The sequence below is a fragment of the Rana temporaria genome, chromosome 1, assembly GCF_905171775.1.
Source record: "Rana temporaria chromosome 1, aRanTem1.1, whole genome shotgun sequence".
Classification (NCBI taxonomy): Eukaryota; Metazoa; Chordata; class Amphibia; order Anura; family Ranidae; genus Rana; species Rana temporaria.
In genome coordinates this window covers 462,061,270-462,082,188 of record NC_053489.1, presented here as the reverse complement: position 1 = coordinate 462,082,188, position 20,919 = coordinate 462,061,270, and the positions used below count along the sequence as shown (strand labels likewise).

Here is a 20,919-nt window from a genome sequence, read left to right as displayed (position 1 = left end):
TCAGAGGCTACCACAGCAATCAGGTAAACCAGAACCAGGATTTCTGGTTCCTGATTGTTAGTACAGGACCCATGGCTCTCGTAAAAGCCCAGGCCCTGTTCCGGGAGTGTGCCGTGCAGCATACTCCCAGCACAAACACAGATATACATATATACCACCTCCTGTTAAAAAGACCCACTTCAGTGAGGCCAAATATATGCATGCAGTCAGCAGGAAGGGGTTAAATCTACAGTATTAGTATATCTCCTGATTTGGATGATGGACATAAGTGTATTACCTCAGAGCCAACAACTAGCCAAACAACTAAACACACAGTCAAGCCGTATATAGGTGAACTATTGTTATTATTTTTATGCTGAAGTATGGTTAATTTTGTTTTGCCTGTTTTGCGTTGTTGACCCCCAACATACTTGGACTGCAATTGACACGGCTATTCATTCTAGGAAGCCTGTAGCTTCCAGTGTTACCTCTGTGAGAGAAAAGGACCACATTGGTGGAGTAGTCTCTGTACGTTTCCCTTCCTGTGGGCCTACTTAAACACTTTGCAGATCACCTTTGTTTAAAACAAACATCGCAAAGAGTGTATAATCTCCAAATGTCACTCTGATTATATGAAGCATATTTAAATTAAATGCATACTATGTTCTCTGTATTAGCTGTAATCTAAAATTGTTATTTCAGTCCTGTTGTTAAACCAAGGAATCCTTACAAAGTTAACATTTGTTTAGTAAAGTTCTAATTTTTACAAATAAAATCTAACTCTAAACTTGTACAACTCACTCCATCATAGTAACAATATCATCACATGTGTATATGAAGTAATCAAAACAAAGAAATATGATTTCTGGTTGTTTGTTGTGTGTTAGCATGCTGTACCTACTGTAATTTTTTGGATCATTACACTTTTTATATTAAAGCTGATATCTAGGAAATTAGATAACTAATATATTTATCGGCGTATAACACGCCGTATAACACGCCCAGGCGTATAACACGCACCCTAACTTTAAAGCGGTGGTTCACCCTCAGTAACAACATTCTACCATGTCATTCAGCATAGTAGCGCAAGCTACAGTATGCCTTTATTTATTTTTTTTGCCCCATACTCACTGTTTAATCCTACAGTGAAGATTCAGACTCCCCGCGGGGAATGGGCGTTCCTATCCAGAGGGAAGTTGATTGACGGCCGGCTATGGCACGTCACGCTCCCCGAAGATAGCCGGAGTAGGTCTCGGCTCTTCCCGGCGCCTGCGCACAGACATCGGAGCTGACTGCGCAGGCGCCGTGAAGGGCAAACACCTATTTTGGCTATTTCTGTGAAGCGTGACGTTCCATAGCCGGCCATCAATCACGAGCCCTTTGCATAGGAACGCCCATTCCCCGGAAACTTTACAACCCGATTAAACAGTGAGTACGGCGCTAAAAAAAAAATATAAAGGCATACTGTAGCTCACACTACTATGCTGAATGACATGCTAGAAAAAAAAATTTAGGTAGAACCCCGGCTTTAAGAGGGAAGTTTCAGGAAAGACTTTCCACAGCCCCCTGCGTATAACATGCAGGCACAGTTTACCCTCTATTTTCAGGGTAAAAAAGTGAGTATTATATGCTAATAAATACAGTATATAGTTAAAGTACATTTGTGGAATCTGTTTTACATGCCAAAGGATCTGCAATTCTGTTCGGTTGTACCTGTTATAAAGTACAGCCTGATCCTCGACCCTTATTTACAATAGAAATTACTGCTTAGACAAATACACCGGTAAAAAAAACACCCCCAATCTTATGATTGGACAAAAACAAGCTGCAGCACACAGATGAGGTCATTCTTCTGGTTTCTCTCCTTTTTCTGCCTGTCAGCAAGTTCCCTGTTAGCACATGTGGATTATGTAGAGCTTGATCTGCTCTTCATATTACTCTTGCCTCTGAAGTCTGTTTACTGCTGTACAGGGAAATACATGGAGCCGATATCAAGACTTTTAAAGATGTATTTTTTTTTTACTTATACATTCATAATTGCACTGATGGATATTTTTTTTTTTAAATCTACGGCACGTTCTGCTTTAGGTAAATGCATACATAAATAAAATCTGATGTGAATACAGTTCAACTTATTCAACGGAAAATATCGCCAATCTAATAAAAATAGATTTAGTAAAATGCACATGCCGGATATTGTTTATCTGCAAAATAAAGTGCTTAAATAAGTAGGAAGAAATGTGGAAATTAGAGTGGGTGGGTACCTAATTCTAACCAAAGTTTGTAAACTAAATCTGGAATGCAAATGTTTTATCCTCACTCAGATTAAACTATTTTCTATTTGACTTCAATGTGAAACAACACAACATTGCAGATGTGTCTTTTGCTAAAGGTCATTTCCTTTGCTGTGTTTCCTGTGGAAGCATCTTCATATTTACTCAGTTGCAGAATTTGTACAGTGTTTTTTTTATATAGTATGTCCTTCTTAAACGTCCTTCAGTATCTATTTTGCATGAAAAGACCTTCTAGCACCGTCAGTGAAATCCTGACTCTGCCTCAGTTGAACACAATGTCCTTATCGCCCCCCGAGTCAAAGTGTTTTTTTTTCATGGTAGGATTCCTGTAGTACCACATCTTATATTTCTGAAAACCCTCAGTAGTTGTACTAGCAGAAGTTTGCAAGATAAAGCAGTAGCTGAGAATTTCCCATTCTAAACTTAGGTTCATACTTCTGATAGCTGGCTGCAGAGCTTAGTAGTGAGATGGTTATCGTTTTATGAAGGCTTTTTTTTGTTTCCGTGCCAAGCCTGGCTGGTAGAGATCATTATTTTTCTCCAAAATTTAGCTAATGGACTTTTAACACAATTTAAAGTTCTTTGGGGATAAATTACTCATGGACAACAGTACTTCTGTCTCACTGTAACTTGAAGAAGCTGTAAGAAAATGTAAAATAATGGCCGTGCTTAATAAAATGGAACCACAGTACGAATAGAAATATAGCATAATGGATTTGGTTAATAGTTCATAACAGTGTCTAATGTATAGTTATGTGCTTGAGAAATAACAGAAATGTAGCTTATTTTTACTGTAAATGAATTTTACTGATTTATTTTTGTTTTTACTACTGCAAGCAACCTGTTTACATATTTCAAAGAGATGAACTATACCTACAAAAGGTCATGGGTATCCAAAGCAACATATTTAAGAAGTATTATTCAAAAAAAGAGCTCTATTATATTCTACTATAGTCTTCAAATTGTATTATTTCAATCAGCCTTTTGCTTTAGTTTTTGTTGTTGTTTTATATACTACTGCAATCTGAAAATAGTATTATTCTAATCAGCCTTTTTGCTTTTGGTTTCCTGTCGATTTCTGTTAGGCTTTTAAACCATGTTATAGCTGACCAAATAAAATCAAACAACATAAAATGGCATAAATCTATAAAAATGTCTGGGTAGAGACTCTGTGGGACAATCTTCCAACCAATCAGATTAAAGCTTTTACTATAAAGCCCTGTACACGCGATCGGTTCGTCTGATGAAAACGGACCGATGGACCGTGTGTGGGCCCCATCAGTTTTTTTCCCATCTGTGAAAAAAAATAGAACCTGTTTTAAATGTTTCTTATGGTTAAAAAAACGATAGAAAAAAACACTATCGTCTGTGGGGAAATCCATCGGTCAAAAATCCACGCATGCTCAGAATCAAGTCGACGCATGCTCGGAAGCATTGAACTTCATTTTTCTCAGCATGTCATTGTGTTTTACGTCACCACGTTGGGCACAATCAGATTTTTAACCGATGGTGTGTAGGCAAGACTAATGAAAGTCAGCATCATCGAATATCTGATGAAAAAATCCATCGGTTCGTTTTCATCGGACGAGCCGATAGTGTGTACAGGGCATTAGTCAGTATTTCTAAGTGCATGGTTATATTGGTGGTTTTGAGGCAATCTGGACTAAAGCTGGCCATAAATGGATAAACATTTAAGAAAATTCTTAGGAAAAGTCTTTGAATGTTGTTTGAAAAATGTCATTTGCTTTTAACATTTGATTTTGGACGGAATAAACTTAACTTAACAAAAAACACATATGCTATTATACATTTTTAGTTTAAGAACATTTTTCCATCCTGCTTCTTTGAATTTTCTTGGACTAAAATGAATGCACGTGACTACTAACCGCCAATGTAAGAAAGCATCTCTTTCTATATACATAATACTCCAAGCAAACAGCCAAATACACATTGGCCCGGATTTACAAAGGAGTTATGACGGCGTATCTCCAGATACGCCGTCGTAACTCTGAGTGTGAGGCGTCGCATCTCTGCGCCTGATTCATAGAATCAGATACGCCTCACTGTTGCCTAGATACGAGTGGCGTAAGTATATTTGAGCTAGATATGCCGATTCACGAACGTACGTGCGCCCGGCGTATCAAGATACATCGTTTACGTAAGGCGTCGGACCGGCGTAAAGTTTCCCCTTCATAAAGCAGGGGTAAGTCATGTTAGGTATGGACGTCGGAAACGTACGAACAGCGTCGTATTTTACGTCGTTTGCGTAAGTCGTCCGTGAATGGGGCTGGGCGTAGGTTACATTCACGTCGACTAAGCATTGAGCGGGCGTAATTTACTTTTAAAATTCAACGTGATACTAAGCATGCGCGCACATGCACCGTTCATAAAGCGCGTCATTTACGTGGGTCACCAATCATTTACATACAACACGCTCCCTACCAGCCTAGTTTGAATTAGGCGGGCTTACGCCGGGCAATTTACACTACGCCGCCGTAACTTAGAGCGCAAGTCCTTTCTGAATACGGGACCTGCCGCTCTAAGTTACGGCGGCGTAGTGTATCTGATATACGCTACGCCCACCTAAAGATAGGCGCTTCTTTGAGAATCTGGGCCATTATCTTTTGTACATATACGCATGTAAACAATTTTTTAATTATTCTCAACCAGTCTTGATATTTCGGTACCTCTGCTAAACAGCACAGCCAGCTCCTGGACTTCACTCCAGGCTATACTTCAGTTAACACAGCCTGCTGTAGGACCAATTCTAGCCTTCAATTGGATTATAAGATAGCAGGTGTATGCTGATGGCCTTTATTGTGTGAGGCTTGTAGGCTTATAACAAAAAAAGTCAGATACTTATGTTAGTTCTATGTAATATACCATTGATAAAAATATACAATCACAGCAAGATTAAATGACATTTGTAATACGTGCCTGAAGTTCAGCTTTATGCCGTGGTAAGAATCTCCCATTTACTGAGATCTTATTTATGTTATATGTAGCCACGCATCATATTAGTTCTCTCTATTCATGCTCATGGGGTTTACTCGTATTATACAGTATATCATAAACGTTCCCTGTGGGCCCGCCATTTGCATCTTTAATAATACCACTGTATTTCAGTTTCATTTGTATTTATCATGTCTGAAAGTAACTAGTCTTTCAATATTTTAGACTGCAGATGTGTGGTCACTGCAAAGGATATTACATGTGCTGAGTAAGCACTTTCTCACAGCTCTGGCACAAGGCATGATAAAGGTTATTCCATAGTTTTTCAAAGTCCAAACTTGTATTACCACAAATGTCTGTTATATTTAACCAGCAAAATGTAAAATATGCTAATTTTCATTCAAAAGTAAATCAATACTTTCCCAAAATGTGCCTATATTCATTTAGAATCAGTATGATATGTATTAAGTTATCCTTTGTTAGGAATCATCAGAACAATCATCAGAACATTTATATATATATATATATATATATATATATATATGAATTGTGATTACTGCTTACATCTAAACCCAGAAAAAAGAACTATAGGGGAATGAATGAAAATGTTGTTAGGATATGATTGGTTGTAAAACACAAATTGTTGAGTAATCATTTGCATATATAAAAAAAAATTAAAAAAAATCAGGATTCTTTGTAAAGCTTCAAAGCACACGCTTTCTAGTGTAGGTAAAACCTCAGTATGTAAAGCACAGTGTGAGATCCTGTACAGTAAGACCATAGTCAATATCCATTTGGTCACTCTGCACAAGCATTTATTGTAAATCCTAAAGAGACTGACATTATTTAGTAACTTGGCCTATATGACTCCAGAGGCAAGCAACTTTTTCTGTATTCATATAAAAGAGGATTGACTTTTAGCCCAGTGGCTGAATCTCAATGTTTGAAATGTATATTCTCTATTAGAGGCTTGGGGTTATCAGATATCGAACAGGATCTATTCTCGCTCCATTCTATGTACATCTTTAATCAGATATTCGGATGCCGAGGCGGGTCACAACCATGCCACAGTCTCAGGGTTGATGTGTGATGGGGAAAAATGTCTAATACTGTATTGAAAGAGAAATACTATTCCTTGGAGGACTGATCATTCTCTGACCTTGTGTCATACATTATGACTGCTAATGGAAGCTAGTGTGTATGGATGTTTCAAATAAATCCCTTTATTACACCAGTTTGAAAGGACATGTATACGACAACCGGGAGAGTGAAAAGCAATATGGCAATCTGCAGTCTTGTGTAGGCTAAGCTGTATAAAACTTTTACATTTACAAATGTTCAATTATAGGAGGACCTTTTACCCCTTAGAAACAAAATTTCTGTGGAATCTCAAGAGATTTTAAAGGGAGAGGAAGGGGGACTGGGGTGCTTGTTGCGCATCTCTGGGGTCATGCATCCAGTGTTGGGTACGTCCTGCCATCTGCAGGCTGGATAGGGGAGGACAAAGGTTTCAGCAACTGAAGAGGTGGGCATTTTGTTAAGGAAATGGAGCACAGCACTTTAATGTATTTGGGACACTTTGGTGCATAGGCACCCTTCTGGTAATTGTGTGTAAAGGTAAAATAACCCTTTAATTAGTTGTCATACAAATAATGATTGCTTTGGCAATTACCAAGGGGACATCCAAAAAATTAAGTCTTGTTGTTTTCTTTCCGAGCTATTTAAAAAAAAAAAATTGATAACGTAAGTCTCTTCTTACACATCTATGTACAGTATATTTAGGCTAAGTTATATACAGTCAATTCGATATTTTTTATGGCTAAAACAAACATATCAACTAAGCATAACAGGTTTTTTTCTATGCCTTTAGATTTAAAGTAAATTTGAGTGCAAAAGCGCCGATAGAGCTGTACTAAGAGCGTGCGCCCTGCGGCTAACTGAATGCTCCCATTCGCTACTTTGCTTTGCGATCATGTGACCACCGTGACAGCCAATCAGGGCGGTCACATGTCCATAAGCCCTGTCCGGCATTCTGAAGCCCTTAAAGGGGCACTGGCTCTAAGGGGTTAAAGGCAAGACTTTTTTTTCCATTTAGATTCTCTTAGATTGTAAGCTCTGATTCCTACTGTATTAAAGTGTATTGTAGTTGTACTGTCTACCCTTGAGTTATAAAGTGCTGCTTAAACTGTCGGCTTTATATAAATCCTGTATAATAATAATAATAATAATTAAATGGGAGCGGGGTAAAAATTGCTGTCAGTTTTCTTCTTTTTCCCCACATCTATTTTTCCATATAAAGATTCCCCTCACTTCCTATTCTGTAGACTCAACAGGAAGTGACAGTATATCTTTCTAATGTTATTTCCTCTTATACAGTTGTCAAGGAAACAACCGTCAAGTTTTCCTTTCTATTCTTGTTTTGGGGCAACTCAGAATTTTGGATTTACCCCTTTTTTTATTGTCAGTGATGTTGGATGATCAAGACAATTAGAAAGACAGGATCTCCCTAATGGTGACACAGGCAGCAGTAAAAACCCGACAGTTGTTCTAACCCTCACCACTCTATGCAAATCTAAAATAAAAAAAATTCCTTTTAGTTATACTTAAATATAGATTTCTTCACAACCATTGTAGCTATTGATGACTGTTAAAAGGCAAAATTCTCTGGAGTATAATGCTTTGCACAAAGTTAATCTTTCCTCAGACCCCTGCTCAGCACAAGAAAAGCAGTTAATAAGTGGAAAGATAAAAGGTGAGCGTGGTTGTAAAACCAGCAGCACCTGCTCATACTAATTTCACAAGGTAATGCTCAGAGATTTTTGAATCCTAATGTGAATTAAAGTGTACGTGTAACTCACAGTTACCTCAACCACTGAGGATGCAGTGTGTCTCAATCTTCCTGAAAAGATGCATATAAAATTAGGTTTGCAGACATTCATTTTAAATTGAAGTTGAAGCATCACTCACTGTGTTCCATTTTGCAAGAATTTGCTTTATTTCCAACAAATGTAATAGATACTGTATTTTACTGTCTGAAGCTAGCAGTTATTTACTCATGTTATTTGGAAAAGGAGTAAAATTCACTCCGAGCAGACATGAAATGGCTCATCCTGTGCTGTAGGATGATGTACTGTGAATTATTACATAAAAATAAGACTTGAAAAAAGGTGTAGCAATGATGGACAGATTTTATGAACAAAGTTTCTAATTCCATGCCTAAATGTTATCTACAATAACATAGCCTATAACTTGTACACGTCTCTTGAATAACGGGAATGATTTGATCTCAGTCAGTATGGCCATAGTAGAAGCAATCCACATCTTGCATGTGAACCAGTAATATTTTAGCATAAAGGGCCAGATTCTCAGTGGAGATACGGCGGCGTATCTCCAGATACGCCGCCGTATCTCTGAGTTGCGCCGTCTTATCTATGTGCCTGATTCATAGAATCAGTTACGCATAGATTTCCCTTAGATCCGACAGGCGTAAGTCTCTTACGCCGCCGGATCGTAACTGCATATTTACGCTAGCTGCTAGGGGCATGTACGCTGATTTACGCGTCAAAATATGTAAATCAGCTAGATACGCAAATTCACGAATGTACTCCCGGCTGATGCAGTACAGTTACGCCGTTTATGTTAGTCTTTTCCCGGCTTATAGTTACCCCTGCTATATGGTGACGTAAGTGCGGCGTACCAATGTTAAGTATGGCCGTCGTTCCCGCGTTGAAATTTGAAAAAGTTACGTCGTTTGCGTAAGTCATCCGGTAATGGGGCTGGACATCATTTACGTTCATGTCGAAACCAATGACGTCCTTGCGGCGTATTAGGAGCAATGCACACTGGGAAAATCACGTTGGGTCACAGAACATTAACATAAAACACGCCCCCATGTCCCACATTTGAATTAGGCGGGCTTACGCCGGCCGATTTACGATACGCCACTGGCAAATTACGATTGCCCGTCTAATTTGCGGAGGCGTAACGTAAATTGGATATGTTACGCCGCCGCAAAAATACGCGGATCTACGTGAATTTACCCCAATGTGTATATAACTAGTCTCTCTGGATCACACAAGCAATACACCAATTTTCTGCCTTCCCTACGGCTCTGGAATTTGTCAAATTTACTTACAAAAAGGCTATTTGAATAACTATTCTTTTTTCATACAAGATCTTATATGTTGATATATTTATTTTTCTGTAATTTATCCAGAGAACAGGATATTTGATTTACTCTCCCACATCTCCTTAAAGTGGTTCTAAACTCAAAACTTTTTTCCCCCTAATGCACTCTCTGCATTAAGGTAGAAACCCTTCCAAATTCTTCCCCCATCCCTAACCACTTACCTGAGACGTCCCATGCTCCAGCATTGACCTGGCTTCAGCGCCGCTGCTCCCTCTTCCTGGTCTAACTAAAGACTCAAAAGCCTCGTACACACGATCAATTTTTCAGACAACTGAACGTCCGTTTCTGGTGCATGCTAGTCTCATGTTAAAAGTGAAGAGGTTACTCACCATATGAAAATTCTCATATGATAGAATACAACTTTAGAAGTGATACCATGTGTTGAATAGTTTTGTATGTAGTCTTTCGTTTCTGAGCATGCATCGTCTTCCGCTTAAGATTTTTACAAAAACGGTCCTAATTAAACAAAAATCGGACCTTGAGTTCACATATGACAAACATTTCCAGCTTTTGTCTGATGAAAAACTGAAATAGGCATTCGAAAGTACCGTACTAACGATCAGAAAATCGTCAGGTCATTCGTCAGACCAAATTTTCTTCCCATTTTCGTATAGTGTGTACAAGCCTTAAATAGGAAGTAAACTCTGGTGGGTTTTACTTCCTCTTTTGCTCCCTACAAACCCTGCAAATTAAAAGCATAATGGGCTATTATGCATTGCATAATAGCCCATTATGTGACACTTACCTGCAAACGAATCCCGCGCTATCCCCTGTGCAGGCCACGTCCATCTTCACCCCTCTTCCTTCTGGGCCCTGGACTCAGGCTATGTGACTGGCTGGAGCCATGTGACATCACTCCCATGCGGGAGCCATCAGTCATGGCACACGCTGAGTAATAAACAGCACAGAGGTCCATTTCTACACATCACATCACTGGCGCACTACAAGTGAGGAGAGATAATTAGGAGATATTTCCACTACATATAGGTAAACCTTATTTTAGGCTTACCTATAGGTAAAAGTCAGGAAGGTGGGTTTATAACCACTTTAAGAGGCTTCTGCTGCTGTCAGTCAACTCCTGTGAGAAAAGAGTAGGGTGCGTTGCCAAGCTGCACTGTGTGTGCGTGTGTATGGATGCATACAACCTGGCTCGAGAGCGTACCTATATGGGTGCCCCCATAGCATGCAGCTTGCTATGGGGGCACCTGGAGGAAGAAGGAGAGGACAGAAGAGGAAGTAAGAGGCCTCTTTGTGCAATATCATTGCACAAAGCATGTAAGTATAAAAACAATGATGTAACAAAACACAAATAACCTTTAATATCACTTTATATAATACTTAAAACCTACTTTTTTGAGAGGAAATCTTCCTGAGGGCAGGTGTAAATATTGCAACAATGTTAGCAAATGGCATTGCAGATCCTTACACTTGATTCCTCAAATTAAAGGAAATTGGCAGGAAGGTCTGATTGCTATAATCACATAAAAAGTTCCAGGGTTTAAATAGCAGAAAACTGTTGGGAAAAGTGGTGAGACAATAATGCAAGCAGGACCTTAAACTTCATCTGGACTTTGTGTTACACATTATTAAATGTAGTAGTAAAGTAAAGTGTATGTGTAATACATACACAGCTAGAATTTCATCCAAATCATGCTAAATATGTCATCATTCAAGCCATGGCTGCCCCATGAACACCGCCAAGCTTGGCAAAAGTAAATTGTTCAACTGACTTTTGTAGAAGGAGTTGGATGGAAAATTGTTGGCTGAACAGTGTCGACTGTCGCGGGTGCTAGACAGCAAAGGAGATTCCTCCAGCCATGCTGTTAAACACAAATCGAGGCATTTGTATGGACAGCGTAACAAATACAGATATGTATTATATCCCACGGAAATCACAGGTCCTGCATAGCACAGATAATTTTTTTTCTTTCACAGATTCTCCTTATTTTTAGCCCTACAGCTATTGTCACATTACCACCCCGTAATCATGTACGGTATGTTCCAAATTGTGCTGGCAGCTGGATCCTGAAGAAATCTTTACTGCAGGGCTCCAGGAGGAGAAGCTGTGACAAAAGCTCTCATCATGGAACCACCTCATCCTCCTTCCTTCTCTATTGAGAAATGTTCTTTTATTTTGAATTGCTCCCCCTGCCTGGAACATGAACTGTGAATAGGGGAGAGAATCCTCCGATTCACCAGACTCTCACACCATTCACAGATCATGTTGCAGGCAGTGAACTCAATCAAAGAAAACTTTCAGTGAAGGAAAAGGGGATAAGGGGATGGGTCATGGTTGAGAGATTTTTTCACACCTGTTTAGACTAGAGCCTGAAGCTAATAACATGCTATGCACTTGACAAGACAAGAAGAAGATGGGGCAACCCTGCAGTAAAGACTTCAAGATCCAGCAACCTGCACATCTGTGACATACAGTACTTTCCTTCTTGTAAGTAATGTAACTAAAGCCATAGGACTAAAATATTTTTTGAGCTTAATTTCAGCTTTAGCAGTATTAAGGTTCCTGATTGTGGGTACAAATTGCATCACACAGATCGGCCCACCTGTTACTGCCTCTTAAAGCGGTGGTTCACTCTAAAAAACAAGTTTCTACCATGAAATCCAGCATACTAGCGTGAGCTACAGTATGCCTTTATTTTATTTTTTTGCGCCGTACTCACAGTTTAATCCCTTAGTTAGGTTTCAGACTCCCCGCAGGGAATGGGCGTTCCTATGCAGAGGGAACATGATTGACGGCCGGCTATGGCGCGTCACGCTTCCCGAAAATAGCCGGAGTAGGACTCGGCTCTTCACGCCATGAAGAGCCAAGTCCTATTTCGGCTATTTTCGGGAGGCGTGACGCGCCATAGCCGGCCGTCAATCATGTTCCCCTCTGCATAGGAACACCTGAAACTTAACTAAGGGATTAAACTGTGAGTATGGCGCAAAAAATTAAATAAAGGCATACTGTAGCTCGCGCTAGTATGCTGGATGGCATGGTAGAATTTTTTTTTTTTTTTTTTTAGGGTGAACCCCCGCTTTAATTGAAATGTAACAATGTTTGCTTAGGCAGGCCATAAACCGTGCAGTAAATGATTCCTCCAGCAACACAGTGTTGACAGGGAAATCCCTCCTGACATGCAATTGTCTTCTCCCGGCAAGGAATGGGTTTGGGCGGTGGAAGCCCTCTCCACCAGGAGGAGACAGTCATTATTGCTAGCGATTATAGCAGACACTTAGCAGCGAATCCAGCAGGCTGGTTGTACTCAAGTTGATTGATCAATCACCTTGGTACATTCAGCTTGCCGATTATTGGTTTGAATCTCCTGCTGAAGCGGCTGCCTGCAGGAGACTCATGGCATCACTCTGCCAAGATGCTCCACCCAGACCTAGCAAAATCACTCGTCTGAAAAACTATAGCTGTTTTTTATAAAAAAAAAGGCACAGTTTTTTAATAACGATGCCTCATACACACGACCGTTTTTTATGATGAGAAAAATTAAATTTTTTAAATTGGTCATTAAAAACTATCCTGATTGATTTGCCAAATTCACTTTGAAGATAAAAGCAGTAATGTAACAAATGTATAAATAAGTGTTTGTAAGACATTGGGTACCCATGAAAGTGAGTCAAGGCAGCTTTTCTGAGTTATCACAACTGGGTCCACTGCACCTTGTACAGCCATATACACTGTACTATACTGCTATCATATTTATGACACATTATTTCCCCAACCCCTGAAGTAAATGATTAAAGGTATGGCTTTGCTTTAACTAATGGTCCCCTGCTGTGGTGTTTGAAATATACCAGGATTAAAGAAAGATACCAGCAGTGTACCTTAATGTGTTATGCCGGGAAAATAACTTTTCTGCAGCAGTCATAGGAAACAAAAATAAAGCAACGTGAGAGCAACAACTATCTTGACTGCAGAAGATTTGCTTCATTTGTTTTGTAGTAAATGTTTTCAACTAAAAAGAAATCTGCTTTTAAAGTCCTGCTGCGGTCGTGGATATATTTAATCTGCTGTTGCTAGGTATTTTTTTATATTTAAGTAACTGCTTCCTTAAAGTGAATGCACCTGGAACCTGGAACCCGCAAAGAACCAATAAAAATGGCGTCTGCCACAGATATACTCTTCCCCAGCATGCTCTGCGAGGGAAAACTCCTCTAATTGGCTGCTGGGGATAAGTGGCTCTGCCAGAAACCCTCTAGCGCCAACTGTCGCCCATGGGTGGGATCGGCACCCCTGGAGCGCAGACTGACCTACAGGACAGTTCAGGAATGACAGCAGCCCAAAATTTAACAAATTATGAATGGGAGCAAAATAACTCTCCCATTCCCCACTAACTTTAGCGTAGTGCCCATACTGAAAGTAAGGGGGCGCTACATATACATCTTTTGTCAGCTAAAACAGCTACTATATTTGCATTTAGCTGTCTATTTGGTTGTTTCCGTGGAGTCCCAATTTTACAAGGCTTGAATTGCACTAAATATTATGCCCCAATCTGTTATTGGTATAAATATAAATGTAATTTCTTCACGCAAAGATTATATTAGCCACCAACAAACCCATTTATATTGATTAGATTTTTATTACATATTTCATTCCTCTGATAGAAGATGTTAATAAAAGGATACAGTAAGCATAGCGCGATGCACCAAGCTAGACCACGGTGCAGAATAAATATAAATAAAATTATAAAGTGGTGGCTAAATATTTAAGGCAGTGTAATGTTTTACCTGCTAAGTGGTAAACGTAGCCAAGTCACAAAAGAAAATCTATAAATTTAATTATTAGTAATATATTCTCTTTCTCCCCAGAGAAGCATCACATTATTGGTGATGATTTACAAAACCTTTTAACTCTCAAGCCTGTGTGATTCTACTGTTGTAGTTTGTAGCATTGCTGTATACATTAGTGTTACCTAGGAACACAAGCAGTGTTAGTTATTGAATATAGCACTATGTTTCTGTCAAAGAAAAACTCAAGTATTCAAATACAAGATTAAGAAATCAGTGCATCCAGAAGTTAAAATAAGGAAATACTCTCATGCTGACCATAGACAAGACAAGACTTACAGTGGTTGTAGACTAAAAAAAAAAAAACCTTTAAGACAAAGACATAATGAGCTAGTATGCCTTGCATACTAGCTCATTATGAAATACTTACCTTAGATAAAAACTGGTGCAGAGGTCCCAGCACACCGATGTGACCGGCGACATGTCTCCTGGAACATTAATGCGGGAGCCGCCAGTCATGGCACGTTTACTGAAGAAATGGCTCAAGTGGGTTGTTTCTTCAGTGAGCATGTGCCAATGATGTAAATAGTAAATATCTCCTAAACTGCGCAAGTTTAGGAAATATTCACGGTACCTACAAGTAAGCCTTATTATAGTCTTACCTGCAGTGAAAAGTGGTGTAACAGGGTTTACAATCACTTTAAAGTGATTGTAAAGGTAAATTTTTTATTAAAAAAAATAATAACTAGCATGTTATACTTACCTGCTCTGTGCAGTGGTTTTGCACAGAGTAGCCCCGATCTTCTCGAGTCCTCTTCCGGCACTCTGGGCCCCTCCCCCTATTTGCTGTGGGGGCACTCATGCATGCTCACTCCCGAGCCGGCTCTCTGCGTCCATAAGACACAGGGAGCACAGTTTAGTCTCGCTCCCCGACCCTGCCTCACTGGTTGTGATTGACAGCCAAGGGTGCCAATGGCATCTGCTGCTGCATCTCAACCAACGAGGAGGGAGAGACCTGGGAGAGCCTTGGGTATTGTGCACATCACTGGATTGAGGTTGGGCTTAGGTATTAGTTGGGGCTGAGGGAGGAGCTGCACACTGAAGTTTTTTTACCTTCATGCATATAATGCCTTTACAACCAGCAAAATAAGGGGGGTTACTCCTGCGCTAATCAGTACAGAACAAAATTGATAAACAAATATTGACAAAAAAAGGCCCAAGCAGCAACATTAACATGTGATAATCATGAAACAAGCAAACACGAAAATAAATAGTTGCGCTAAGTGATACCAAAAATATAAAAAAGTAATGAATAACATTAATAACAAATGAATAAAAAAATGTATGAAACAACTCAGCAGCAGATAATTCAAATCACAAGATCTGCCAGTGGAAAACATATCAACAATAGTGCCATTTGACATCCAAGTGCAAACAATAACTAAACAGTATGTGATATTAGGTGTTCTAGGGCAAGACAACCGATGGATACAAAAAGGTTCAAATTGCATCCACATATAAGGAATAATCCAAAAATCAATGCAGTAAAAATAGTCCAATAAAAGGGGGGAAAGACCAGAACTTCAAGTGAACACTGATAGATGTGTCTGCAGATAGGAAGTAAGACTGTCATCCGCCACCACAGCGATGAAATATTCTCCAGTGCCACACAGAATAGTAAAGGGGGGACCCTTACCAGAACCGTAGGACCTCAGAGTGTAAGGTCTAAACTCACCTTTGCAGATATAAACCTCTGCAGGGGTTATGTTAGATCCTCCAGCCTCCAGGCTCCTCGGTATCTCCACAGGCAATCCTCCTCTGAGACCAATAGTGGAATGATGGTGATTAATCCACCGAATGCCAGTCCATGGATCATAGGAGATATAAGAAAATAAGCCACATGTGCATTATCTCCTTTCAAAATAGGTGGTTTATTGCAAAGCTAGTGTAGCGTTACAGCAATTAAAAAACGAGCAAGTTAAGAAAAACGAGCAAGTCACAAGATAAAAGTAAAAGCCGGCATGAGTATAAAAACAAAAATTTGCGAAACACCCGTGCTTCAGGGGTCACGTGGGAGCGTGATGACATCCCTGACCAGTTTCGACACACCTGTCGTTTTCAAAGGGGGCTTATCAATGGCAGGATGATCAGCTATATAAGGTTGGCTTGTGGGGTTATCTGTTCTATGCAATGATAGAATTGCTATTGTAACAACCTCTTCGGACACTAAAGGCCTATGGGTAAGGTAGTTCAGTGTATGTCTATACTAGAAGGGTGTCCAACTACAGTCCTTGAGGACAACATATAGGCTACAACTTTGAGAGAAACAGAGTAATATTGTATTCCTTACTTAATTTACTCTGTTAAAAAAGTACTGAAAATGTGTTCAAAACTTTGGACTCTGTACTAGAGAATTGGCTGTCATGCAACACTGTAAAGGCCTATAAACTATAACTAAAACCTTTAGTTAGGGCAGGATAAATCTTTTAGGTGTTAAGCAGACCTATCAAAGTGAATGGAAAATGCACATACATGCACGTATCGTGAAATATTGTGCTTTTATAACTCATCTGCAGCATTGAGAATCCATTTTTCTGAATACTTATATTCAACATTTTCTATTGTGTAAAAACAAAATGTATGAGTTGCAAAAATAACGTATACAATTCACACTAATGTCCACATATGTATGCAAAATTTGAACATCCGAACTGCTTGATACATGCATATTGTATGTAGAATGTGTAAAGACCCAAACTCATCAAACGGGCGTGGCAGCCAGTCATATTGCTAGACTACTGATGTTGGTTTAAAAAGACCAAGATGTATTAAAGGAGTAAGAAGGCATTGTTTTGTGTGTTATGAGTGGGCAAGAGGCCCCCAGCAATTTAGTTTTAGGCCAGGTTCACACCTATGCGAATTGAGTGCAGCTTAAACCACATCCAATACGCAGAACATTTCTAAATACATTGTTTTCAATGAGGCTGGTTCACATATGTGCGATGCATTCGCACTGCACATTGCAGTAAAACCGTGTGCGTCTTTTAGTCATTGCGGTGCGGCTCAGGTGCGAATTCAAGCCCATTATCTTCTATGGGTACGCAGCTGATTCGCAGATGTGTTCAGTTCTCTTCAGGAATTTCTCTCATTCAGCTTAATACACTTCTCCCCCACTCTCCTCTCACCCGTAACTTCTCCCAGGTCTCCAAATTTGCATCTAAAACGTTGCTAATCTGCTGAACACTTCTCTTATCTCTCTGCAGAGATAAGAGAGCTGAAATTCGCACCGCACTATTGTGATTCCGGTCTTACAGTTTTTCCTACACTGATAATTTGTACAGAAATAAGAGTGTACCAAAAACAGTATGTAAATGTTATTGAATGTTTACAATGCTATTGATGTACTACAATTGTTGTCATGCATTGAAAAAGCTTCCATAATGGCTTTAAAGTTAAATAATACTTTGCTTGTCTATTACAGATGATGATTTTTTTCATGAACTCCCAGAGACGTTTCCTTCAGATCCACCAGAGCCGTTGCCTCATTTTCTTATTGAACCGGACGAGGCCTACATAGTAAAAAACAAACCGGTGAACTTGTACTGTAAAGCCAGTCCAGCCACTCAAATCTACTTCAAGTGCAACAGCGAGTGGGTTCATCAGAAAGACCATGTGGTGGATGAAAGAGTGGATGAAACCTCAGGTACTATCATCTGAATATTTTTAATAATGCAGTCTGTTGATGAATAAAGATTTTTAATTAACCTGACCCTATTTAACCCCAAGTTGAGCGTGTGAAAGTGTTAAAGGCAAACCAAACAATAGTTTAGAGTCTCTTTGCCCCCTACCCTTTCACCTTTAAAATACTTGATGATAGCTAACAATTTGTCTCTATCAATATTTTTTATGACCAGTTGAACAATAGCAGAGCATAGGTGTTGGATCTTTGTCAGTTCCACATTATGTGGAACCTCGGTCTTCTAAACAGTTTTTTTTTTTTTTTTCCGTCGCATTTGTATAGGCCATGGTCATTCCATCATGGTCTTCTGAAGAAAGGGACTGATGCTGTGCTATGTGGGAGTAAAAAAGAGATTTAACAGTGACAGACATATTAAAAGACTATGAATTTGAGTTACCCTCAGATCACGTTAGAGGTGATAAGGGAAAAAGGAAACATAAGGGGTGCCTAATGCCCTGTACACACGACCTTTTTTTCTTTTCAATCGGAAAAAACTTGGATGTTTTTTCTGACAGAATTCCGCTCAAGCTGTCTTGCAAACATGCAGTCACACCAAATTCTGACCGTCAAGAATGCAGTGACGTACAACACTATGACGAGCCAAGAAAAATGAAGTTAAATGCTTCCGAGCATGCGTCGCGATTTTATTCTGAGCATGTGTTGTTTTTAGTGCGTCGGAATTTCATACAGACGAATGGATTTTCCCATCTGACTTTGTCCATCGGAAATTCCGACCGCGTGTACAGGGCATTTCATTCAACAGTGGCATTTCTTACATGGCCTTAGTTAACATGTCCAATTTTGGTGACTCACCTTTTTTCACTTGTTCGCCGAACAGCGAACCATTTGGGGTGTTCGCGGGAAAATTCCAAAAGCCGCGGAACACCCTGTAAAAGTATATGGGAGAAATCTAAAGTGCTAATTTTAAAGGCTTATATGCAAGTTATTGTCATAAAAAGTGTTTGGGAACCTGGGTCCTGCCCCAGGGAACATGTATCAATGCAAAAAAAAGTTTCGGGAGCAGTGATTTTAATAATGCTAAAAGTGAAACAATAGAAGTGAAATATTCCTTTAAATTTCGTACCTGGGGGGGGGGGTATAGTATGCCTGTGAAGTAGCACTTGTTTCCCGTGCTTAGAACTGTCCCTGCACAAAATGTAATTTCTGAAGGAAAAAAAGTAATTTAAAACCACTCGCGCCTATAATGAATTGTCGGCTCCCGGCAATACAGAGAAAAGTCAATGATAAAAAAAAATGCGTAATTCAATTACCAGGCCCTTCAGGTCTGGTATTATTATTAAGGGGAGCCCTGCGTCAAATAAAAAAAAATGGGGTTCCCCCCAAATATCCATAACAGACCCCCTCAACATTGGGAGGATGCTTTGGGGGTCCGTGACCCCTCAAAGCACCATGTCCCCATGTTGATGGGGACAGGGCCTCATCCCCACAACCCTTGCCCGGTGGTTTGGGGGTCTGCAGGCGGGGGGCTTATAGGAATCTGGAAGACCCCTTTAACAAAGGGGAACCCAAGTTCCCGGCCTCCCCTATGTAAATTGATAATGGGGTACCATTGGGGTAACAGGCATACTTTAGACACCCCCCCAGGTACGAAATTTAAAGGAATATTTCACTTTTATTGTTTCACTTAAAGCATTATTAAATTCGCTGCTCCCGACAAAAACGGACGTTTTTAAAACTTTTTTTGCATTGATATATATCCCCTGGGGCAGGACCCTGGTCCCCAAACACTTTTTAGGACAATAACTTGCATATTATCCTTTAAAATTAGCACTTTAGATTTCAAACGTTCAACACAATGTGGCACATAATTGTAAAGTGGAAGTTAAATTATAAATGGTTTTAATTTTTTTTAAATAAATATCTGTGAAAGTGTGGGGAGCATTTTTATTCAGCCTCCTTTACTCTGATACCCCTAACTAAAATTGAGTGAAACCAATTGCCTTCAGAAGTCACCTAAATAGTCCAGTGTGTAATATAGTCTCACTATACATACAACTGTTCTGTGAAGCCCTCAGAGATTTTTTAGAGAACCTTAGTGAACAAACAGCATCATGAAGGCCAAGGAACACACCAGACAGGTCAGGGATAAAGTTGTGTAGAAGTTTAAAGCAGAGTTAGGTTTCTAAAAAAAATCTCAAGCTTTCAATATCTCACCAAACAATTGCAAACTTACCAGGACATAGCCGTCCACCTAAACTGACAGGCCGGGCAAGGAGAGAATAATTCAGAGAAGCAGCCAATAGGCCCATGGCAACTCTGGAGGAGCTGCAGAGATCCACAGCTCAGGTTGGAGAATCTGTCCACAGGACAACTGTGTGCGCTCCACAAATCTGGCCTTTATGGATAAGTGGCAAGAAAAAAGCCATTGTTGGAAGAAAGTCATAAAGAAAGTCCTGTTTGCAGTTTGCGAGAAGCCATTCGGGGGAGACAGCAAGCATGTGGAAGAAGGTGCTCTGGACAGATGAGACCAACATTTTACTTTGTGTCCTAAAGAGCAAAACACTATGTGTGGTAAAAAAAACTCACACTGTACATAACCCTGAACACACCATCCATGCTTTTCTTCGGCAGGGACACGGGAAGCTGGCCAGAGTTGATGGGAAGATAGATGGAGCCAAACACAGGGCAATTTTGGAGGAAAACTTGTTAGAGTCTGAAAAAGACTTGAGACTGGGGTGGAGGTTCACCTTCCAGCAGGACAACAACCCTAAACACACAGCCAGAGCTACAATGGAATGGCTTTGATCAAAGCATATTCATGTGTTAGAATGGCCCAGTCAAAGTCCAGACCTAAATCCATTTGAGAATCTGTGGCAAGACTTGGAAATTGCTGTTCACAGATGCTCTCCGTCCAATTTGACAGAGCTTGAGCTATTTTGCAAAGAAAAATAGCCAACAATGTCACTGTCTAGATGTACAAAGCTGGTAGAGACATTCTCAAAAAGACTTGCAGCTGTAATTGCAGCAAAATTCAGTTCTACAAAGTATTGACTCAGGAGGGCTGAATA

General features: G+C 39.8%; 1 protein-coding gene across 4 annotated transcripts in view; it reads left to right on the top strand.

Moving 5' to 3' along the window:
* Positions 1 to 20,919, top strand: part of UNC5C (unc-5 netrin receptor C) — a 490,092-nt gene that overhangs the window by 298,460 nt on the left and 170,713 nt on the right. For all 4 annotated transcript variants that reach the window (XM_040328065.1, XM_040328051.1, XM_040328072.1 and 1 more), the window contains exon 3: positions 17,633 to 17,854. In XM_040328065.1, the coding sequence (XP_040183999.1) occupies positions 17,633 to 17,854 (222 nt within the window). The remainder of the gene's footprint in view (positions 1 to 17,632; positions 17,855 to 20,919) is intronic.